The 21,532-nt window shown below is 45.5% G+C and overlaps 1 protein-coding gene and 1 long non-coding RNA gene across 4 annotated transcripts in view; one reads left to right on the top strand and one right to left on the bottom strand.

Moving 5' to 3' along the window:
• AASS (aminoadipate-semialdehyde synthase) overlaps positions 1-21,532 on the top strand; it is a 46,457-nt gene that overhangs the window by 19,177 nt on the left and 5,748 nt on the right. For 2 of the 3 annotated variants that reach the window (XM_079994135.1, XM_079994134.1), the window contains 9 exons: positions 1,804-1,925; positions 5,041-5,170; positions 6,003-6,113; positions 6,972-7,080; positions 9,659-9,799; positions 11,623-11,790; positions 13,568-13,663; positions 14,389-14,504; positions 15,654-15,742. In XM_079994135.1, coding sequence (XP_079850261.1) covers positions 1,804-1,925; positions 5,041-5,170; positions 6,003-6,113; positions 6,972-7,080; positions 9,659-9,799; positions 11,623-11,790; positions 13,568-13,663; positions 14,389-14,504; positions 15,654-15,742 — 1,082 coding nt within the window. Of the gene's footprint in view, positions 1-1,803; positions 1,926-3,854; positions 3,885-5,040; positions 5,171-6,002; positions 6,114-6,971; positions 7,081-9,658; positions 9,800-11,622; positions 11,791-13,567; positions 13,664-14,388; positions 14,505-15,653; positions 15,743-21,532 lie in introns of all 3 variants that reach the window. The other variant, XM_079994136.1, reaches the window with a different exon arrangement.
• Positions 9,952-11,613, bottom strand: LOC307226067. The gene is made up of 2 exons (XR_013843311.1): positions 11,463-11,613; positions 9,952-11,410 (listed from the first exon to the last, which is right to left on the bottom strand). It is a non-coding gene; the product is annotated as an uncharacterized lncRNA (long non-coding RNA).

Here is a 21,532-nt window from a genome sequence, read left to right as displayed (position 1 = left end):
TAACAGCTGATCCGCTAAGCCGCTAAGCCGCTTATCAGCTGATCCCTTAAGCTGCTAATAGAACTAATCCGCTAATCCGCTAATGGGCTTGCTTCGCAAGACGAAAAAACCGCAAGACGAAGAGACTCGCGCAACGGATTCTTTTCGTCTTGCGAGGCACCACTGTACAACAGTGAAGAGATCTCAGCTACACGGGAAAATTCCTTTCTGATCTTGTACATAGGAAACAGTTAGCTCCAGAAAATGAGAACAAAATCTATCCACTGAGCAACCTCAAGAGAAAGTTATTGAGAAAAGATCTAGCTCAGGGATTGGGGAAGCAGCTGCCCTCCTGATAGTCTTTGGTTCGCACCTGCTCTGTGATCCTGGAAGTTACAGTCCAACAGGAAGTGGAAGGCAAAGGATGAGGCTCCTTGATCTAGGTTCTCAGCTTTTCTTTTCTTTTTTAGTGTTTCAGTTCTCATGTTGGGGAGGGATAGGCTTCCCAAAGTTTCATCCTTAAAATATGTCAAAGCCCAAACCTTGAAGACACACAGCCTGTAGGGACCTGGTTCCTCCATCCAAGGACACGGGTGGTGCTGTGGTCTAACCACTGAGCCTCTTGGGCTTGCCAATCGGAAGGTTGGTGGTTCAAATCCCCACAACAGAGTGAGCTCCCGTTGCTCTGTCCCAGCTCCTGCCAACCTAGCAGTTCAAAAGCATACTAGTGCAAGTAGATAAATAGGTACCACTGCGGCGGAAAGGTAAACGACATTTCTGTGAACTCTGGTTTCTGAAGTGGTTTAGTCATGCTGGCCACATGACCTGGAAAGGTGTCTGTGGACAAACGCTGGTTCCCTCGACCTGAAAGCGAGATGAGCGCCGCAACCCCATAGTCGCCTTTGACTGGACTTAACCATCTAGGGGTCCTTTACCTTTTTACCTACCCAAGGGCTGTAAGAGAAATGTTTTCTTTGTTCATGCCTCCTTATTCTAAGATTCAGTAACTTAAAGTTGTAGTCAAGTTTTAAGTTGACCCTTTTTTTAACGGTGTCAGGCTAGCTTATTCTGGAGTATCTCTTTAGCAAGTCATGCTGTCAGGTCACATGGGAACATGCAAAGGCGCCTTAGATCAAGCCAGGCCGTTAATCAATGTAGCCGAGTGTTGTCTACACCAGGGAGGCCGGACTATTCATGCCAAGGGGGTTGCAAGAGAGCTTTGACGTGGAACCCGCATCTCGTCATGTGTGGGGTGGCCTGAGACCTGGCAGGGTCCCAGAGTCCACCCAAAAAGTTCCAAAGACTGCTTGTTGGACCGCCCTGGTCTATCTGGACTGGTAGTGTTTATCCAGGTTTATCCTGCAAGGAAGATTTTCTGTCACTGAGCCACTTCTCTTCCCTGGAGCCTTTAAAAGCCAGAGTTTTTAACTTTTATTTTCATATTGATCATGATCATAACGATGCCATTTAGCAAAACAAAATTAGCACAGAAAAGCACATTCAAACGTGTTTTAAAGAGATGATATGCCAGGAGTAATTTTCATAGTTTTCCTTGGAAACATAAAAAAAAATAAATGCAGAGCAGACCCCACAGTTGTTGTGGGCTGGAGACCTAAAATTTTGCTGTGCTCGTCTGGTTCCTTTTCCACTCCTAATTGAGACTGAAAGTGTTTTGGCTAATGTTAGAATTTTCTGGAAGACTGGATTGAAACCATTGTGTTAAAGAGAGCTCCTTCCTTGCTTTCAAAACTTACTTTAAAACATACCAGTTGTTGAAGCCTATTTTGTTGACTTATTCTCTTTACTGACTTTTGTCTCTTCTAGGGAGTACACCCAGTCACTGACCATGGATAAAAAGAGGAAGATCTTGATACTTGGATCTGGCTATGTCTCGGGCCCTGTGATAGAATACCTCACGAGAGATCCCAACATTGAAATAACAGCAGGTTTGTAAGTAAGACCATAGCATTAGAAGCACAAAGGACTTGAGAGTGTTGCCTTTGTATAAGTAAATATTTCCTATCTGAAGTCCTAACATACCTGATACTCAGATCAGTGCTCCTTATTTTTCATTACAAAGTACAGCCATTGGGTGAGATCTAGCACTGTAGCTCCATACACGGAATGAATTTCATTTATTATATTTCTGTGCCAATAATAATAATAATAATAATAATAATAATAATAATAATAATACATTTATTTATACCCTGCCCTTCTGGCTGCATTTCCCCAGCCACTCTTGGCAGCTCCCAACAGAATATTAAAAACACAATAAAACATCAAACATTAAAAGCTTCCCTAAACAGGGCTGCCTTCAGATGTATTCTAAAAGTCAGATAGTTGTTTATTTCCTTGACATCTGATGGGAAGGGATTCCACAGGGCAGGCACCGCTACCTGGAAGGCCCTTGGCTTACATACAATAAATATATCCAACATATATCCAACAACGTCACAACATGAATTGTATAAAACAATTAACAAAGCATCAGTAAAACAGCCACCTTCTGTAAAACACTCTTAACAAAACAAAAAATTGGCTAAAAAGGACAACCCCAGGAAAAGTCACATTATAAAATTCGCAAAGCATTACAGCTCTCCTAATCCACGAAACAAGATTAACAGCATCAACCAACCAACAGCCAAAATCAAACTAAGCACTGTTGAATTCACACACAAACTCTCCCCTTGCCTATGACTCATAGCCTTCCACTCGGTTCATCGAAAGACAAATACACATCATGCCCATGGAAGCAACTCCGTTTTGAAGGCTTCCAGGGCTCCAAAGGCTGGGATTTCTGCTCATGCGGGGAGAATTACACTGATGGAAAAGGCCTTTCTAAGTTCACAAGTTTCCTTGAGTACAAAGACTCCTTCTGTTCACAGAGTGACTGCATTGGCCCAGTTTGCATGTCACGGTAAACCGTAGGTAATTTGCATGTCACAGTAAACCATAGTAAATTTGCATGTCACTGTAAACCGTAGTCAATTTGCATGCCACAGTAAACCATAGTTAATGGCTTACTGTGAATGCGCTTCTCTAGGCCCCTTTGCTCCCTTCTGTTAGCACATGAAAGAAACAAACCACAGACTGTTTTCTACACATTGTGGTTTGTTGAGGGTGAAATAAACCGTCACTCACATATAATGCTCAGCCAGGTATTGTGGTTTGTTTCTCCACAGTAGGAAGAGAGGCTCAAAGGAGTTCAACTGGCTCATGTATGGTTTACTGTGACGTGTACCTACTGTATCATATCTGTTAGGAGCTATGTCTTAAGGAAGCTGGTCAAAGCAGAAAGGCAAGCGGGTGTCTCGAAGGAGATGGCTGTGGACTTTGTTTCATCTTCTGTGTGTCTTGAAGCCTGAATGTATACATACATTAGATACTTGCCTGAGAGGGAAACAAACAATGCAATATCTTTTGCAAATCCAGGTTTTCAACATCTTACATGGAATGGTTATCTGCTTCTGAGCCTTATTATTGGAAGACATTGTTTTCCTTTCTGTTTCTGTAGGTTATTTTATGAACTTTCCCAGATCCTATATTTGCATTATTTTTCAGAAACACAGAGATTTGAAAGCTAACAGATTTGAAACTCAGGCTATTAAAATAAATAAATCTGAGCATTTCAGGCATGATTCCATCATGTTCTCAACAGTCACAAATGCTATAAATTTAGTTTGTTTAAACAAGACCGCTAGTTCGCAAGCTGTACCAAAGGCTGGCTGTCACACATGGCCTGCTGGCTATTACAATGCCCACCTCTGTTGGTGGAGACTTTTGTAGGAGTGAGTGGCTTAGAGCTTCTAAGACCTAGCCATCTTTTAGTCTTTCATTCGTTGATCTTCTTGATTTCTTTCCCCCACTAACAGTTTCTTCGTTGAGCCTTTATCCTAGAACAGGTACTGCTTTGCCTGCATGGATTAGCTTAGTTTTAGTTGGGTCTTGCAAAGTTCTGGAATGGATTTACCAAAACTGAGCGGGTGACTTTGGGTCCGTCACAGCCTCTTAACCTAACTCACAGGGTCATTGTAGGGATTAACCAGGGGAGTGGAGAACCAAGTATTCCTTGAAGACAAAGGTGGGATGTAAATGCAAAGAAATAGGCTTAAAAATAGGCTTAAGACAGGACGCGGGTGGCGCTGTGGGTTAAACCACAGAGCCTAGGATTTGCTGATCAGAAGGTCGGCAGTTCAAATCCCCGTGATGGGGTAAGCTCCCGTTGCTCGGGCCCTGCTCCTGCCAACCTAGCAGTTCGAAAGCACGTCAAAGTGCAAGTAGATAAATAGGTACCGCTCCGGTGGGGAGGTAAATGGTGTTTCCGTGCACTGCTCTGGTTCACCAGAAGCAGCTTAGTCATGCTGGCCACGTGACCCGGAAGCTGTCTGTGGACAAAAGCCATCTCCCTCGGCCAGTAAAGCGAGATGAGCGCCGCAACCCCAGAGTCGGTCATGACTGGACCTAATGGTCAGGGGTCCCTTTACCTTTACCAGGCTTAAGAAAGCTGAAGGCCCAGCCGGATGGAGATGTTAGCCTGGCATCCAGAAATCTCCATGTGGTCACAATTGGACCTGTGGCAATTGCAAAATGCATCTGATCCCTTGGGAATTTCTAACACTGGGCAAAAGGGAGGGGTCCTGGGAATGTGGAGTCCCGAAGGCTCCCTTGGCAGCTGGACAGAGGATGGGGTGGACAAAGGGGTTCATTCTTCCTGGTGGCAATGTGTCACAATTTTATACAGAAAAGGGGAATCTACCAGTAAAGAAAATCCACCCCCTCATCAAAAAATAATATTCCATGACACACCATTTAAAACAAGGAAGAGCAGCAACCCATGCTATCCGGGGCCCAGTTAATTTCTCCGAAAGCTTCTAAATTTAAACCAGGCACACCCCCCTCCATTTTATACAGAATTGGTCCTGCCGAGGTTGCATGACACTACATGACTAAGTTGTCTAAAACTTGCTGAGAGGTTATGATTGAATGCTTATTTAATGGGAGCTCAAGAGGAGGAAGTCTTGTCTATCGCTTTCAGCCAATGTTCTTGCTCTATGACAGCATCTGTCATGAAGAAACAACTTGAGCAGCTGGCTAAGAAATACAGCAATGTTGTTCCTGTCGTTGTGGATGTCACCGAAGACGAGAAGAGATTAGAGGCCATGGTGAAGAAGCACAACCTTGTTATCAGGTGAGTATGTTCTGGTGATCGCATAGATCAGGGGTCAGCAAACTTTTTCAGCAGGGGGCCGGTCCACTGTCCCTCAGACCTTGTGGGGGGCCGGATTATATTTTGGAAAAAAACAACGAATGAATTCTTATGCCCCAAATAACCCAGAAATGCATAATAAAAGGCCACATTCTACTCATGTAAAAAAACCCAGGCAGGCCCCACAAATAACCCAGAGATGCATTTTAAATAAAAGGACACATTCTGCTCATGTAAAAACACACTGATTCCCGGACTGTCCGCAGGCTGGAATTAGAAGGCGTTTGGGCCGGATCCGGCCCTGGGCCTTAGTTTGCCTACCCATGGTGTAGGTGCTTCAGCGATTCCCCATGGTGTGGGTGCAATGGGCCAGGTTAGCTCTTGACGATTTTACCTGGTAGTGATGGTACTGAACTTCAGGCTAAAAGAGGATGCTTTTGTGGAAAAGCCCAAAATGCAGCTACCGGGTGTTCCTTCATGTGTTAACGCTTTTAAAAGATGCACTGAAGTGTGTATTTGTGAGAGAAGCCCATTCTTTCAACTGCATGCTTGACAAGGATACCGCAGAATTGGTTGTGGCTCCCTCATTCATGGGTGACCCTTTCATTTTAGCATCATTATAAAAACCAGGCTTTAATATTTCACATGGAATTGTCTTCCCCATACTGTGCCACACATACGTTGTCCCTTGAGATGAATAGACATGCAGGAATGGTTCCCTTGTTGGTAACATGCCTCTTTGAGAGTCAAGGATAGAGCAGGTCATCCTAAGTTCACATTTTCTAGTGTCTGACCTTCTCATTTGTCTTTTTAGCTTGTTGCCTTACACATTCCACCCTGTGGTTGCTAAGAAGTGCATTGACAACAAGGTGAATATGGTTACTGCCAGTTACCTGACACCTGCTATGAAAGAGCTGCAGGAAAGGTAAGTCTCTCTTATGTTCTCCCTACTAAAGGGAGAAAGCAACCCTGTATCAGGAATTTTTAAATGTCTTAACGTTTTACAATTTTTCATGTGCTGTAAGCCACCCAGAGTGGCTGGAAAAACCTAGCCAGATCTTTCATGCACATCTCTTGACTCGATGCTGGAACATGCATTGTGAAAATAGTGTCACTGTGGCAAGTACCACTGCTTATACATGGAACCACTTTAGCAACCATTGATCATAGCTTTATGGCTTCCTCAAAGGTCCCTTTTTACAGCCCACTGGTGGCTCAGAACTCATGATATAGATAACAGGTGGCACCTGCACACTTATAAAAATGCTTAAAAAAAAAGTTTTGAAAAAGACATTGAATTTGCCATAGCTCACTGTCGCCATCTAGCGTCACATTTGTATATTGCACTTTACAACACATTTGAAACATTTTATTGGCAGCTGTGTAGACGACTCCACAGAGTCTTTAGCAAAGGCAGGTAGTTTAAGCTTTACTGATGCAAATGAAAAGCGCAGTCATGTTTTCTAAGTTCTGTTCAAGTGTGCAGAACAATGGGAGAAGGGCGTACCGTTCCTCCTTGCTCTCCTTGTAAAAAAGGGTTGCACAGATTCAGTTGTCTGGATGTGGGTCCCCTATCTATACTCATATTGTCTGTGAACCATTGAGTTTGATTTGTGTTTTGGTGCCTCCCAAGTGTCCTAATTGAAGCGGGACATCCCAGATTGACAGAGCGATGCGGTGCCTCAATTTCCCCATTGGAAATCTTGGGGGTATGTTGTTTTGGTCTGTAAAGATGCCCTGTTACAGGATTCTTGTTTTGAAATAATACACCCTCTTATTTCAGTGTCGAGGCGGCTGGCATTACCGTTATCAGCGAAATGGGTCTGGATCCTGGGCTTGATCATATGCTGGCGATGGAGTGTATTGATAAAGCGAAAGAAGTGGGGGCTACGGTAAGCTTAATAAGTAATCAATCTGTTCAGAGGTCTTCCCCTCCGCACCGCTCCTATTCTATAATACCTCCTTTGTTGTGGGTTTATCAGCTGTCACCCACTGGGCTTAGAACATCCCACTCCTTCCACCCTTCCCAGCTCCAAATCTAAAATTTTGTATTTTCTTCCTTTTTCACTTAGGCATCAGCTACTGCCTCACACAGAGACAGGGTGGTAGAATAGAAGTGAAGTCCAGGCTATTTCCTTTGAATTCCTTTAAATATGGAATTACATTTAAAAAATAAATTTAATTAAATGGTTTTTCAGATTAAAACTTTACAGTCATGTATCCAACGTACAACATAGAAACAAGATTCCAAAGAATCTCCTGGACTTCCCTTCCTCCCCTTTGTGGTTCCTATTGTTAATCATTTCCTTCTGCATCTTTTATAATAACCTCTCCATTATGTCCAAAATCCACCATTAAACTACAAGTGTTATTCCAATCCTACTAACGATTTTAACTGGTTAGAATGGTTTTTAAGATAAACTATAAATTTTCTCCATTCCTTATTAAAATTTTGGCTTTCCTGATTTCTGATTCTTCCGGTTATTTTAGCCATTTTGGCATAATCCATCAGCTTGATCTGCCATTGTTCTCTGGTAGGGTCTTTATCATCTTTGCATCTCTGGGCCAATATGGAATTCCATACAGGAATACGATTGCACACAGGGGATCCAGCTAATATAAATCAAGATTAAGGGTTCAATCCTATAGGCCAGAGGTGGGGAACCTGAGGGCCATGTTCCCTTCTGTTCAGCCTTTTGAGGGCCGCTTGCCAGGTGGGTGGAGCCAGAAGCAAGTGTTCTGTACAGTTGGCTATTTTCCACAAACACACCCTCTTGCAATCCCCTCGGTGTCATCTATCCAGACAAGCAACAGGCAAGATCAGAGTTCAAGGACTCAATCCAGTCAGGGACAACACTCGGGGTGTGAAGCAGGACCAACTGAGGGGCACGACCTGGAGAAAGTTCCAGAGAAAGGAGCCTGGAGGCCTGGACCTGAGGGTCCACACACTAATGGCAAAATAAATGGAACGTATTTTATTGATAAAAATATTTGTATGCCTCTCACTCATAACAAGATGGCGAACAACTATATACAGTGATACCTCCGTTTTTGAATGTCTCCATTGATGAACGTTTCGGTTTCCAAATGCGGTAAACCCGGAAGTAAATGCTTCCATTTTCAAACACACCTCAGAAGTTGAATGGCTTCCACTGGTGTATATGTTACTTTTCTCAATTTTCTCTATTAAATTTGCGGACTGCCATTTGCGCCTCGGTTTTTGAAAGTTTCTGCACTCGAATGGTCTTCCGGAACAGATTACGTTCAAAAACCGAGATACCACTGTATAATGATACTATGAAACATTATAAATAAAAATGACTGACTCGTCTAGAAAATATGAGTTTTTATCAATAGTATCTCTTGGAGTGGTGAATGGCACTATATATAGTGGGAAGAAACTCCAATGACAATCCTTGTTTTTACATATTTTTACATGGTTGTTTATTTGCATAGATTTTAAAATGTTATATATGGATGTTTTCGGATGGCCTGTACTTGTAATGCCTAATAAAGGTTTGGTGAAGTAAAGTAGAAAAGATTAAAATGATTTAGGGCTTCCATATGTCCAGATTTTCCTGGAATTTCAAAGGCGGAATTAACTGCCTGGGGGGGGGTGAGGTTCGAAAGGCATTGCTTTGTCCTGGATCTTAGGCAAGTCAATTGAAAAATCACGGGTTTTTTGGTGATTTTGTAAAAAAAGTTCCAACAATTTTGGAAGCTCAGCAACTTTTGGGGTGTCCTGGTTTTTACTTTTTGACATATGGCAACCCATGATAACTGAATAGGCCTGTCAGCAGTGCTATTTTTCTAGAAAGGGTTACCAGAACTCACCATAAGCAGCTCCCAGGTTCTCCTAAAATGGTGCTCGCCTGAGAGGTGCCGGAACTTAGTTCCGGCAAGTTCCGGCTACAGAAAAGCCCTGCCTGTCAGCACATGTTTTCAAGATGTGCCTGAAAATTCACAGCAAAGATGGCAGCCGAAGACATACAGTGGAAGACATTCCACTCATATGGAAGCCCCCATGAGTTCTGCAAGGCTTAGTCCTTGGTACATGAGTCCCATGTTCTAGGTACATGAGTCCCATGTTCTAGGTACATTAGTTCAGGGGAAAGTTGACTCTGCCCCCCCCCAGCTGTGTTGGGCCTGTGGGGTGATGAGCATCTGGCTGCTTCCAGACTAGGAGGCAGCTGGGATGTTGGAGAACTGTTATGGCCATGGGGTGGACTTGTATCAATCTTTTGGCCTGCTCTGGTAACTAGCGTGTTGTCATCTGTTTTGCTGTGTTGCAAATATATTGTACGTTGCCTCAAGTAGGTCATTTTGTAAACAAAGTATGGATACTGCTAAATGAAGACTTGGATATGGAATTGCAGCCTCAGCAATGCAGAATAAAGCTGTGCTGAATGAACCTGGAGCTTTTGGACGGATATAGTTTAATTGGAGACAACTCCTTTTCTTCATCTGCAGGTGGTGTCTTACACTTCCTTCTGTGGTGGCCTGCCCGCTCCGGAACATTCTGGCAACCCCTTGAGATATAAATTCAGCTGGAGTCCACAGGGAGTCCTGCTCAACACCGTTCAACCTGCCACGTATTTAAAAAATGGAGAGGTGAAGTTGTCTTCATATAAATGCAGAGATGGGGAATCACTAAGTCTAATAATAATTGATGAGTTATTTTCCTGTCTTTTCTCCTTGACTGAATGTACCGTGCTTAGAATTAAGGCACAGAGTGCCTCTGAGTGCAGTCGTAGCCTTGGGACTTATTTTTTTGTGTTGGAATCATTCTCACAGTCCTGCCACACACAAAAACACAATCCTGTCCCGTCCCCCCAGCTTTCATTTTAGCAACCTAATCTCTCTGTAAAATATTTTTTCATTAAACAATTGGGAGTCGAAGTCTTTGCCAATCTGCTGTTAGGCCCCCAGAGATCTGTCAGTAGTTCCTAGGTTACCTTCTGCCCACCCTGTTTTAGGCTACATACCCTCCAACATTTCTCCGATGAAAATAGGGACGTCCCATTCCTTAACGATAATTTTACTATTTATACCCCACACATCTGACTGGGTTGCCCCAGCCACTCTGGGCAGCTTCCAACATATATAAAAACATTAAAAAAGAACACTTCCCCATACAGGATTGCCTTCAGACGGCTCAGGGGTCAGATAACGCCATAACCCTCCAACATTTCTCCAATGAAAATAGGGACATCCTAAGGAAAAGTGGGACATTCCAGGATTGAATCAGAAACCGGGACGGCTTCTGTAAATCAGGGATGTCCCTGGAGAATAGGAACACTTGGAATGTCTGAGGCTATAATTCTGAGTGCCCTGTTATCTCAGGCCAAGTGAGCAAGGCCAAGGCACCAGGGATTGTTGTGGCCTGTATCATTGCCCATGCATCTATTCTCCTGGTGTAGCGATCTGGTTCAACCAGTTCTACTGGAGTTCAAAATGTGCAGAAGCACCTTGGGGTTCATGTTCTTGTATTTTATTTTTCTGAGTAAGATTAGTAGAAGAGTGCCTGTCTCTTATTTTCTTGTTTTCTATGACAACTCCGTGTAGATGCTCTCATTTAAAATGCATTTCTGCATTTATTTATATCTCACCCTACTGAAGTCTTCTGTGGTTATCAAATTAAAATGACCAATAAAATTAATATCCTTAGAATTGGGGTCATTGTGAGGTTCTGTAGCCATGAGCTGTTACCTTGGACTCTGATTATTTCCCAGGTTTACTCATCCCATGCATAAACTTTGCTGTCAGATGGGATTGGTCTAGGTCGCAGTCTGAAGTAGTCCAATCAGCTAACTTAAGATCACTTCTGAAATGTTACGAGATACCATTGGTGTCTAAATAGCTCTGCGCATGAATATCTCTGTGTCTCCAAAGCCTTAACATGAGTTTGCAGAGTTGTAATATGAGAGATGTGTTTATTGTCTGCTTGAGCCAGGCAGAGTTCAAGAGCTGGAGCCTATGCATACCCTGAATTCACTTAAACGTCATAATCTTAACACAATTTATTCCTGTGACTTTCAGTGATGTTGTAATTCCATGTGACACTTGCATTTTTGAATGTTTAGGATCAAAGTTTATAATCATTCCAGTTTAAGACACCCGAGAACTGAGCAATTTTTATTGCGAAGAGCTGGTTTGCTAAACTGAACGTTACGCTGTTAATCTTATAAACTAAATAGTTTTGAATGGATTCTTGTGGAGAGCCTGGAGGATATGTTTGCATAGGTAGTTATACTGAGAGGTGTGGAGGGAAAACAGGAAGTTGAGGATGGGTTTGGGATCCTCCTGCATAGAAATGAAAGGAATCCACAGTCTGCCTTCTCACGGGAGACGGACATTTCTGAATAGGGACTTGGTGCTTGTGAGGACTCCTGTTATAAAACATAGTACTGACTATTGTTTTTCACAATCCTTAGATTATTAATATTCCAGCCGGAGGAGCTTTGCTTGATTCTGTTACTGTCATGGATTTTTTCCCAGGATTAAATTTGGAAGGTTTTCCAAACAGGGACAGTACAAAATATGCCAAACCCTATGGCATTCAGTCAGCTCACACTCTGTTAAGAGGAACATTACGATACAGGGTAAGTACGTTTGGTACCGTGAAGGTCATGGGGAATTCCAGGTGAACGTATGTTATGGTTTTTATCCGTTAAGAGAGAATTCGGCTGGAGTGGGAGGTTCTGTAAATGGCTGATATGCCAAGCTTAGCTTGTGGCTGTGCTTATGTAATAAAATATTGTAGAAATGCGAAGGTGTGGAGAGCATCCATTTTACTTTGTGTGAGTTTCGGATGAAGACTGTCCTGTGTGCCCTTAACTGTGATCTCACCTGTAGTTTTATAAATCATTTAACGCAGTGCTTTTTTCTAAAAAAACACATTTAGGGGGTACTCTTATTTTAACTCAAGAAAATCATGACTTTATAGTTCAAATAGGGAAAAATAAATACAGTAAATAGACAAAAGTACAAAGATTCACAAAATGTGTTAATGTCCCAACCCCCAGAAAAAAAAGCACTGATTTAATGTGTTAAGACAAATGGAAGTTGTTAATATTGCAGTTGTTGTATAAAGGATTGTTATCTTGACTGGAATATAATTGAAATTAATAAGATTTTGGAACGCAGAAATAAAGTAAATCATCAAACCATCAATGCTAGCACGCGGGGGGCCACCTAAATTATATCATTTGGTGTTTGAATGATTGGTATTAATAACTGTATTATAATTTAGCACTGTTATAATGAGGCTATTATTGGATTATTGTAATTGAAAACTAATAAAAATTATTATTAAAAAAACTGATCAGACGTAGGTCACCCTTTGCATGCACAAGGTATTGGGTTCAATGGAAAGAATCTTTGTGCTGTGAAAATGTTCTGTGAGATATTTATGTGTGATCTTGGGAGAATAATTGTTAGTCGGGGGAGGAAATATTGAGTTAGATCAAGGTTAGCTAATCTGTGACCCTCTAGATGCTGTTGAGCTACAACTCCCATCATCCCCGCAGGGGTGGACTTTGTTTTATCAAAATTCAATGGTTCCCTGTGGCAAGGCTTAAATTTGCCTTCCATCCTGCTCAATTCACCGTGTTGCAGTTACAGCGCCCTCTAGGCTGGGAACCCAGTGTAGTGGAACTGATCGCGTTGCCCTAATTTTCATTTTCACTTCACCTTTAATTTGTATACTGCCTTTCTATTTTACTACACACAAGGCAGTTTGCAGCAACAAAATATACAACCAGGAACTCGCACCTTGTAATATAACCTGATCCAGAAAGTCACAATGAAACATAACTTTAAAATGGAACGACTTCTATCAAATAAAGTAGTATTCAATAATTATTGGACTATAATAGTGCACAATAAAATTAACTCTTGAAACATTGGCAAACAATAACGAAACACGAATTCACTCTTAACCGTTACAATGAATAATTACGAAACTGTGATCAATAAAAATAACTGCTCGGATCCCTAACCAGTGGTCATGCTGTAGTTGGAGTCCCAACAACTTAAGGAGGGGCACAAGTTCTCCACCTCTGGGTTAGAGTGACCCATGGCCTGACAGCACAATTGTATGTATGCTTGTTTATTTTATTTAAACTATTTTAGCATAGCACCCTATCCAATTTCAGGGTGGCTTACAACAGCAGGAAAAGCACAGCAAGGCACTTATTGCACAAGAACTGTGTGTGCCGAAGCCGTCTTCAGATTTGTTGCATGTCGTTTGCTGCCTTCTGTCGAAATACCTATGCAGGCATATCGAAGGAAAGCTCAAAGGTTGGAATGGGAGGGAGTTTGGCATGTTGATCCCTGTGTTCTGTGGCAGTTTCTAACCCCCCCCCCCCGTTCTTCCAGGGTTATTCTAAAGCTATTGGAGGCTTTGTGAAACTAGGACTGATAAATTCAGAGCCATGTCCTATGCTCAGTGCAACAGCAGCTTCTATAACCTGGGTGAGTGTTGTTTTCATGGTCCAAGAGAAGTCTGCAGCTGAGGCATGTGTGAAATGGGTTCGCTTTGTATTTTTGCCATCTACACCTATAATTATTTTGAAATCCAGTGTTCACACAACAGTGGGCTATCCCATTCTTGACAACAAAGCTCTGTTTGCACAGCCAATGGCTGTACCTTCTGCTCTTCTCATAAAGGTAAAGGGACCCCTGACCATTAGGTCCAGTCATGACCGACTCTGGGGTTGCGGCGTTCATCTCGCTTTATTGGCCTCGGGAGCTGGCGTACAGCTTCCGGGTCATGTGGTCAGCATGACTAAGCCGCTTCTGGCAAACCAGAGCAGCACATGGAAACGCCGTTTACCTTCCCGCTGGAGCAGTACCTATTTATCTACTTGCACTTTGACGTGCTTTTGAACTGCTAGGTTGGCAGGAGCAGGGACCGAGCAACAGGAGCTCACCCCGTCGCGGGGATTCGAACCACTGATCTTCTGATCAGCAAGCCCTAGACTCTGTGGTTTAACCCACAGTGCCATCCGCGTCCGCCCTTCTCATAGCCCACCCCTTTTCACATTTCTGCTTTGAATGCGGACTGTTTCTACTATCACATGAAAAAGCTGGTGTTCGTCACCTGCAGTTTTCTTAAGGTGCAAATGCTTGTACTTTCAGTGTTCTGACTATTGGATGGTGATCTGTTATTATTGATTTTTTTATATATATATACCCAGAAAGAACTTATGTGCAGGCTACTTGGACTTAAGCAGTCTGCCACATACGATGATCTCCGAAATGCCGTCTACAATAAACTGAATGAGGATGCAAGGCAGCTGGATGCAGTCGAATGGTAGGAGATTGACCTTTCGGGATTGACCTTTCCCCACATTTCCCCCCCCCTTTTAAGTGCTTCTCTAGCAAGGCCAGCCCACTCATGAGATAAGGTGAGGCAGCATATATCCACAGGGGCAGCAGATCCCAATGTAGATCTTCATTCCCCCGCTTGTTTCTGATGTAGATCTTTACTCACCTCCTCCTTCCCTGGCAGGGAGGCGAGTGCCATTTTGTGGTTGGCCTCAGGTGCCCAAATGACTTGGGCCAGACCTGCTTTCTATCATCCAGGCATATGAGACTAGTTAAAATGGCTAAGAGTAGCCTGCCAATTCCCAGAGAGCCAGTGTGGTGTAGTGGTTAAGAGCGGTGGACTTGTAATCTGGGGAATCGGGTTTGCGTCTCCGCTCCTCCACATGCAGCTGCTGGGTGACCTTGGGCTGGTCACACTTCTCTGAAGTCTCTCAGCCCCACTCACCTCACAGAGTGTTTTTTGTGGGGGAGGAAGGGAAAGGAGAATGTTAGCCGCTTTGAGACTCCTTCAGGTAGTGATAAGGCGGGATATCAAATCCAAACTCCTCCTCTTCCCATTTCTTAAAAGCATATTTCAAAGTGAAACATCTGGTGTAAAACTGCAATGTTCAGCAGCTCAATTTGCATGTAGGCCTCTGGCTTGATGATGTTGTTATGTGATACTGTTCTTCATTTGCATGCTTCATTTTGGCTGTAATGCCACAAATGCATAGGGATAGAATAAGATTATAAAACAAGCAAATCCAATAAAGGAGTAACGGCAATCAAAATAATTACTGTGACATAATCGGGTGTACTTAACCTTCTCTGCTCTCTGCATATATCTTGATAGAACGTAAGTAAAAACTGAAAAGGAAAATGCAAGCCGATTGCAGAAGTTTGGTTCTGCATGGCAACACTGGAGGTGTAGCCCCAGGGCATGGCACTGTAATAAAGATGCCAATTAAGATGTGAGGAGGATCATTGCATCTGCTTCGCTTTCTCCTGACACATCAGTTGCCTGACCCAAATTGCGATGTGGTGGCATCCCATTCTTCTCGCTTTGCGATCACGGGCTCAAGCCACTGCTCTCAGTTTTTGGGGAGAAGGTCCTGGGCTTTTTCTGACAAATGGTGCCTTGTCCTTGCTCTTTCAGGCTGGGGTTACTTGGAGATGAGCCCGTTCCAATAGCAGAAACAATAGTCGGCGCACTAGCGAAACACATGGAGGCCAAGCTATCCTATGGTATGTGAAACACTCTCTGCTCATCCTGGCTTTGATCTATAAATCCTTAAATGGCTCAGGACTGCAGTACTTCAAGGACTGCCTCTCCCCATATGAACTTACTCAAACCCTGAGATCATTTTCTGAGGCCCTCCTTCGTGTGCCTCCTCCTCAAAAGGTCCAGAAAGTGGCAACATGAGAACGGGGCCTTCTCTGCAGTGGGTCCCCATCTGTGGAATGCTCTCCCTGGGGAAGTCTGCCTGGTGCCTTCATTATACACCATTTTTAACCGGGTCTTTGGTTGATTGACATCCAATGCCCTTTTAAATGTGCTTGTGGAAGGGGGAGGGTTGTTGGGTTTGTTTCTGTTCCTATTTTTATTATGTCTTTTGTGTTGCTTATTGTGGTGGGATAATGAGCTGCTTGTGCGTTGAAACTCGATCCCTCAGAGCTCACTCAGTCTAGTGAAACCCTGCCTTGAGAGGAGCCCTTGAGCATGGCTCCCTCAGTCGCTGGTAGAATCTGACAGTGGGCGTTTGCGGAAGCGTTTCCAACATAAAAGCTGTTTCACAGACATGCGCCTCCTGGATTCCCTGCGTGACAGCTTCCGGCGGGGGGTGGGAGTTCTTAAGGGCTGTTCTGATACCTCCTCGCTGTTCCCACTGGAAGTATCCCAGAGCCTCCCCTCCGACTCCCTTTCCTTTGGAGCTCTCGCACTCCCCCTACTGGTTCCCTCTTCTGCTGAAGAAGAGGCTCTCCTATTCTCCTGAAGCCTTCTCACCACCTGTCCTTCCGATGGCAGTTCCCTGACATCCACCTCCCCCCCAGGGCCCCCTTCACCCCCTCCCGCCTCTTTTCTTACTGGCGGCGAGGACGGAAATCCCTGGAAGGAACTCCCCTCATCCTCCGAGGATTCAAACACTTCTAACCACGGCCTACCGCCTCTTTCCCCCTCTTCCTCTTCTTCGTCGGAATCTGTTTCCACCTCCACTTCCGACTCTGGGAACCCTTCAAATTCCCCTTCCTCATCTGTAGTCCCGAAGTGTTCCCTCCTAAACCTTGCCACTGGTTGTGGTTTACTTGGGAAACGCCGATGAAACGTTTCTATTAAAATCTCGTCTTTGACTTCCTCTGCCGGTACCCATGCGTTTTCTGACTCTTCCTCCCCCTCCCATTCTACCAAGTATTCCACCTGATTCCCCTTCCACCTGGAATCAATGATCCCCGCCACATCCATGTTGCGTTCTCTCTCTTCTATGACGGGTGTCCGGGTGACCTCCCTCTCATGTTCCCCCCACTCACACCCCTCTCTGTATGGCGACAGTAATGACCTGTGAAATACTGGATGCAATTTCATGTGACTGGGCAATCGGAGTTTGAACGCTACTGGGTTCACCTGCTGTATGACCTCAAAGGGTCCCAACCGTTTGGGTCTCAATTTCTTACACCCTCCCTTGAACGGCAGTCCTTGGGTGGATAGCCACACCCGGTTACCCACCCTTATGGTTTCGCCTTCCCTCCTATTTCTGTCAGCTTGCTTCTTATATTCTTCTTTGGCTTTCTCTAAGTTGAGTTGGAGCTGACGGTGGATCGCTTCCATCTCTTCAACAAAATTTTCCGCTGCAGGTACACTCCACCTCCCCCCGCCCTCCCCTGGAAACGCCCGAGGATGACACCCATAATTGGCTAGAAAGGGACTCATCCCGGTGGACACGTTCTCCGCGTTGTTGTAGGCAAATTCTGCCAGAGGTAACCAGTCCACCCAATCCGTTTCTCTGTCCTTTACATAACACCTAAGATATTGTTGCAAAACCCCGTTTGCCCTTTCTGCTTGCCCATTTGTTTCTGGGTGTCTGGCGGTGGAAAAACTTACCTCCACATGCAACATGCTCATTAGTTTCCTCCAGAACCTAGAAGTAAATTGTTTTCCTCTGTCGCTCAAAACCCTCAAGGGGGCGCCATGCAACCTAAAAATGTGCTCCACAAACAACCTTGCGGTTTCTTCCGCTGTCACTGCATGTGAACAAGCTATAAAGTGGCACATCTTAGTTAGTAGATCTACCACCACCATGACCGCGGTTTTCCCTTTGGATCTCGGTAGATCGGTCATGAAGTCTATGGATACCATCTCCCATGGCCTTTCTGGGGTGGGTAAGGGTTCTAATAACCCCGCTGGCGCCAACCTCTCTCCCTTTGCTCTTTGGCACCTGTCGCATCCCCTGACATACTCCCGCACGTCCTCCCGCACCTTGGGCCACCAAAACTCCCTGGTAACCAACCACATGGTTTTGTGCTGCCCGAAGTGCCCCGCCGTGGGGCTGTCATGCAACTGCTTAAGCACCCGCCCTCTTAGTTCCCCACCTGGTATGTAGAGCGCCCCTTTGTAATATAGTTTTCCGTTCTTTTCCTCAAACCCCCCTGCGTTCTCACCTGTCTCCCTGAGTTCCCTAAGTTTCTCTTGGGCATATTCATCGTTTTCAATACCCTCTACCAGTTCTCTTTGCCCCACCAATGCCGCCCCACAAACCCAGTGGTCCTCTGAGATGATATGTCTTTCTTCCGCCCCTCCTTCCCCCTCCAAGTACTCCGGTTTTCTGGAGAGAGCGTCCGCCCTGACATTCTCAGCCCCTGGCACGTAGCGAATCTCAAAATTGAACTTGGAGAACTCTTGCGCCCATCTTACTTGTCTCTGGTTCAACACTCGGGCTGTCCTCCAGTATTCTAGATTTTTGTGGTCTGTCCGCACTTGAACCTTGTGTTGCGCTCCAATCAACAGGTGTCTCCATCTCTTGAACGCTTCGTGGACAGCGAGTAATTCTCTGTCGTACACTGTATAATTCCTCTCAGACTTGTTCAATTTCCTCGAGAAGAAGGCACACGGCCTCCATTCCGACGTATTCGCTCCTGGCTGCAGAAGCACGGCCCCCACCGCTCTGTCAGACGCGTCGGTTTCCACCCTCATCGGCTGCTGCAGATCCACGTGTAAGAGTTGTTCTTCCGAAGCAAACGCCCTCTTTAAACTTTCGAAAGCTCGCTGCGCTTCTTCCGTCCAGACAAATTTCTTCTTACTGCTGAGACAATCCGTGATGGGGGCTGTTAAATGGGCGAAGTTCTTGATGAACTTCCGATAGAAGTTTCCGAACCCCAAAAACCTCTGCACATCTTTCTTAGTTTTCGGTGTCCTCCATTCCAGCACCGCTTGCACCTTGCTAGGATCCATGGCCAGCCCCTTGTCCGACAACCGGTACCCAAGGAATTCCACCTCTCTGGTGTGGAACTGACACTTCTCCAGTTTCACCCACAGCTGGTTTTCTTGCAGTTTGCTCAGTACTTCTCGCACATCTCGCACATGCTGCTCTTCATCCTCCGAGTACACCAGTACATCGTCCAAGAACGCAGCGCAGTTCTTGTACAGCAATGGTCCCAGTACGTGATTCATGAATGATTGAAATACTGCGGAACCCGCCTGGAGGCCGAAGGGCATAACGCAGTACTCAAATGCCCCCAAGGGGGTGAACATAGTGGTTTTCCACTCATCTCCCTTTCTCATACGTATCAGGTTATACGCCCCCCTCAGGTCCAGCTTGGTAAAAATCTTCCCTTTTCTCACCCGGGTCAGAATGTCATCGATTCTGGGCATAGGGAAGCTCACGGGTTCGGACACTGCGTTTAGGGCCCTGAAATCCACAATTAATCTCGGTTTGTCCGAGTTTTTTTTGTCTACAAAGAACACTGGACTACCCCCCACCGCTCGTGACTCCCTGATGAACCCACGCTTGAGGTTTTTGTCAATAAACTCCCTTAGCTCCTGCATTTCTCTGTCAGACATTGCATACACCTTGCCCACTGGCAATTGCGCCCCTGGAAGTAAGTTGATTTGGCAGTCAAAGGGTCTGTGCGGGGGTAGTTTATCTGCTTCCCTTTCGCTGAAGACGTCGGCAAAATCTGCATATTGTCGTGGTACCCTACCTTGTTCCATTGCTTCTATCTTTGCTAACGTGGCCTGAGTCCCTACTTGGCCCCCTCTTTCTGTGCAGTGTCCCATACAATGTGCTGACCCAAAGGAAACCACTCTCTGGTGCCATCCCACAAGCGGATCATGCAGCGCTAGCCAGCTCATCCCCAAAATGATGGGCGCTCCTCCCAACGTGGCTATATTAAACGCTATCCGTTCTGTGTGTCTTGCCACCCTCATTGTCATGGGGACAGTTTGCTGGTCTACTTCTCCCCCCAACAGCGCCCTCCCATCAATCGTGGTCACCTGCAGGGGATTTTTTAAAGGAATGGTTTGTATCTGATGGGCGGCTGCAAACTCCTTACTCATAAAGTTGCAGGAGCTGCCTGAGTCTAGTAACGCCTTCACTTTTAGTGGGTGTCCGTTTGCCAGCTCCAGCAATACCTCTATTACAAGAGCTGGTCTTGGGGGTTCTGGCGTGGGCACATTTACTGTTCCTTGGCCTGGCTGCTGTGCCCCGTCGGTGGCAGCCAGGCGTTGGCTTTTACTTGCTCCTTAGCTCCTTCTCCCTCCTCCCCAACAGCTCCCGCCATTCCTTGCCATTCCTTTCTTTGCGGACAAACTCTGGCAAAATGACCTGGCTGTTGGCAGAGAAAACATTTCTTGGCGCCTTTTCCCTCCTTCTTCCGCCCTTCACTGGGGTTTGAAATTGCGCGCGCGCGCGCTGTTCCGATTTCCATCGGCTCTGCTGGCAGAGAAGGCTGCTCTGGCATCTCTGGAATGCGGAAATCCCTCCAACGCTCCCCTTTCCCTTCCCGCTTCTCCAAGGCTCTGGCCTCCTGGCGTGAGCCTATGGCCAGCGCTGATTTAGTCAGAAGGTCCATAGACTCCGCCCTGGGTCCCCGGGAAAGTTCGTCTTTCACTGCCGAAGATAGTCCTTCTTCGAACAGCATTTGTATCGGTTCCGCTGACAAATCCCATCCTAATTTATGGATCAACATGGTGAACTCAGTCCAGTACTCACGGACAGATCGGTTCCCTTGTTTACACGCCATTAACTGCCTGCGCGCCACTCCCTGCTCAATCTCGCTGGAAAACATCAGATCCATGGCGCGAAAAAACTTCCTTGTGTCCCTTAGGGCTTCATTATTGGCTGCCATTAGTGGTCTCACCCAATCTCTGGCCGGGCCTTCGAGATGCCCAATCACAAAAGCAACCCTCGAATCCTCATCAGGAAAATCATCAAACTGCAGATTGAGGGCATATTGCATCTCAGTCCTGAAGGCTTGATAATTCCTGGGATCACCCCCAAACTTCTGCACCAGTCCTGGCACTTTCCTCGAGAGCTGGGCGGCTTTCCCCTTTTCTGCATCATGAGCCCTCCTCTCCTCCAACCTCGCCGTTTGCAGAGCTAACTGTACCTCCAACATCCTGTACCTTTCTTCCAGGCTAGGACCGGCTGCAGCTGCTCCCCCATCTCCTGCTCCGGCTGGGTTGCTCATGATGCCTCTCTTTGCACAAGCTGCTTTCAGGGACTGTCAGATTGCTGTGGTGGGATAATGAGCTGCTTGTGCGTTGAAACTCGATCCCTCAGAGCTCACTCAGTCTAGTGAAACCCTGCCTTGAGAGGAGCCCTTGAGCATGGCTCCCTCAGTCGCTGGTAGAATCTGACAGTGGGCGTTTGCGGAAGCGTTTCCAACATAAAAGCTGTTTCACAGACATGCGCCTCCTGGATTCCCTGCGTGACAGCTTCCGGCGGGGGGTGGGAGTTCTTAAGGGCTGTTCTGATACCTCCTCGCTGTTCCCACTGGAAGTATCCCAGAGCCTCCCCTCCGACTCCCTTTCCTTTGGAGCTC

The sequence above is a fragment of the Podarcis cretensis genome (assembly GCF_951804945.1).
Source record: "Podarcis cretensis genome assembly, chromosome: 10".
Taxonomy (NCBI): Eukaryota; Metazoa; Chordata; class Lepidosauria; order Squamata; family Lacertidae; genus Podarcis; species Podarcis cretensis.
This window is presented reverse-complemented; position numbering and strand designations above follow the sequence as displayed.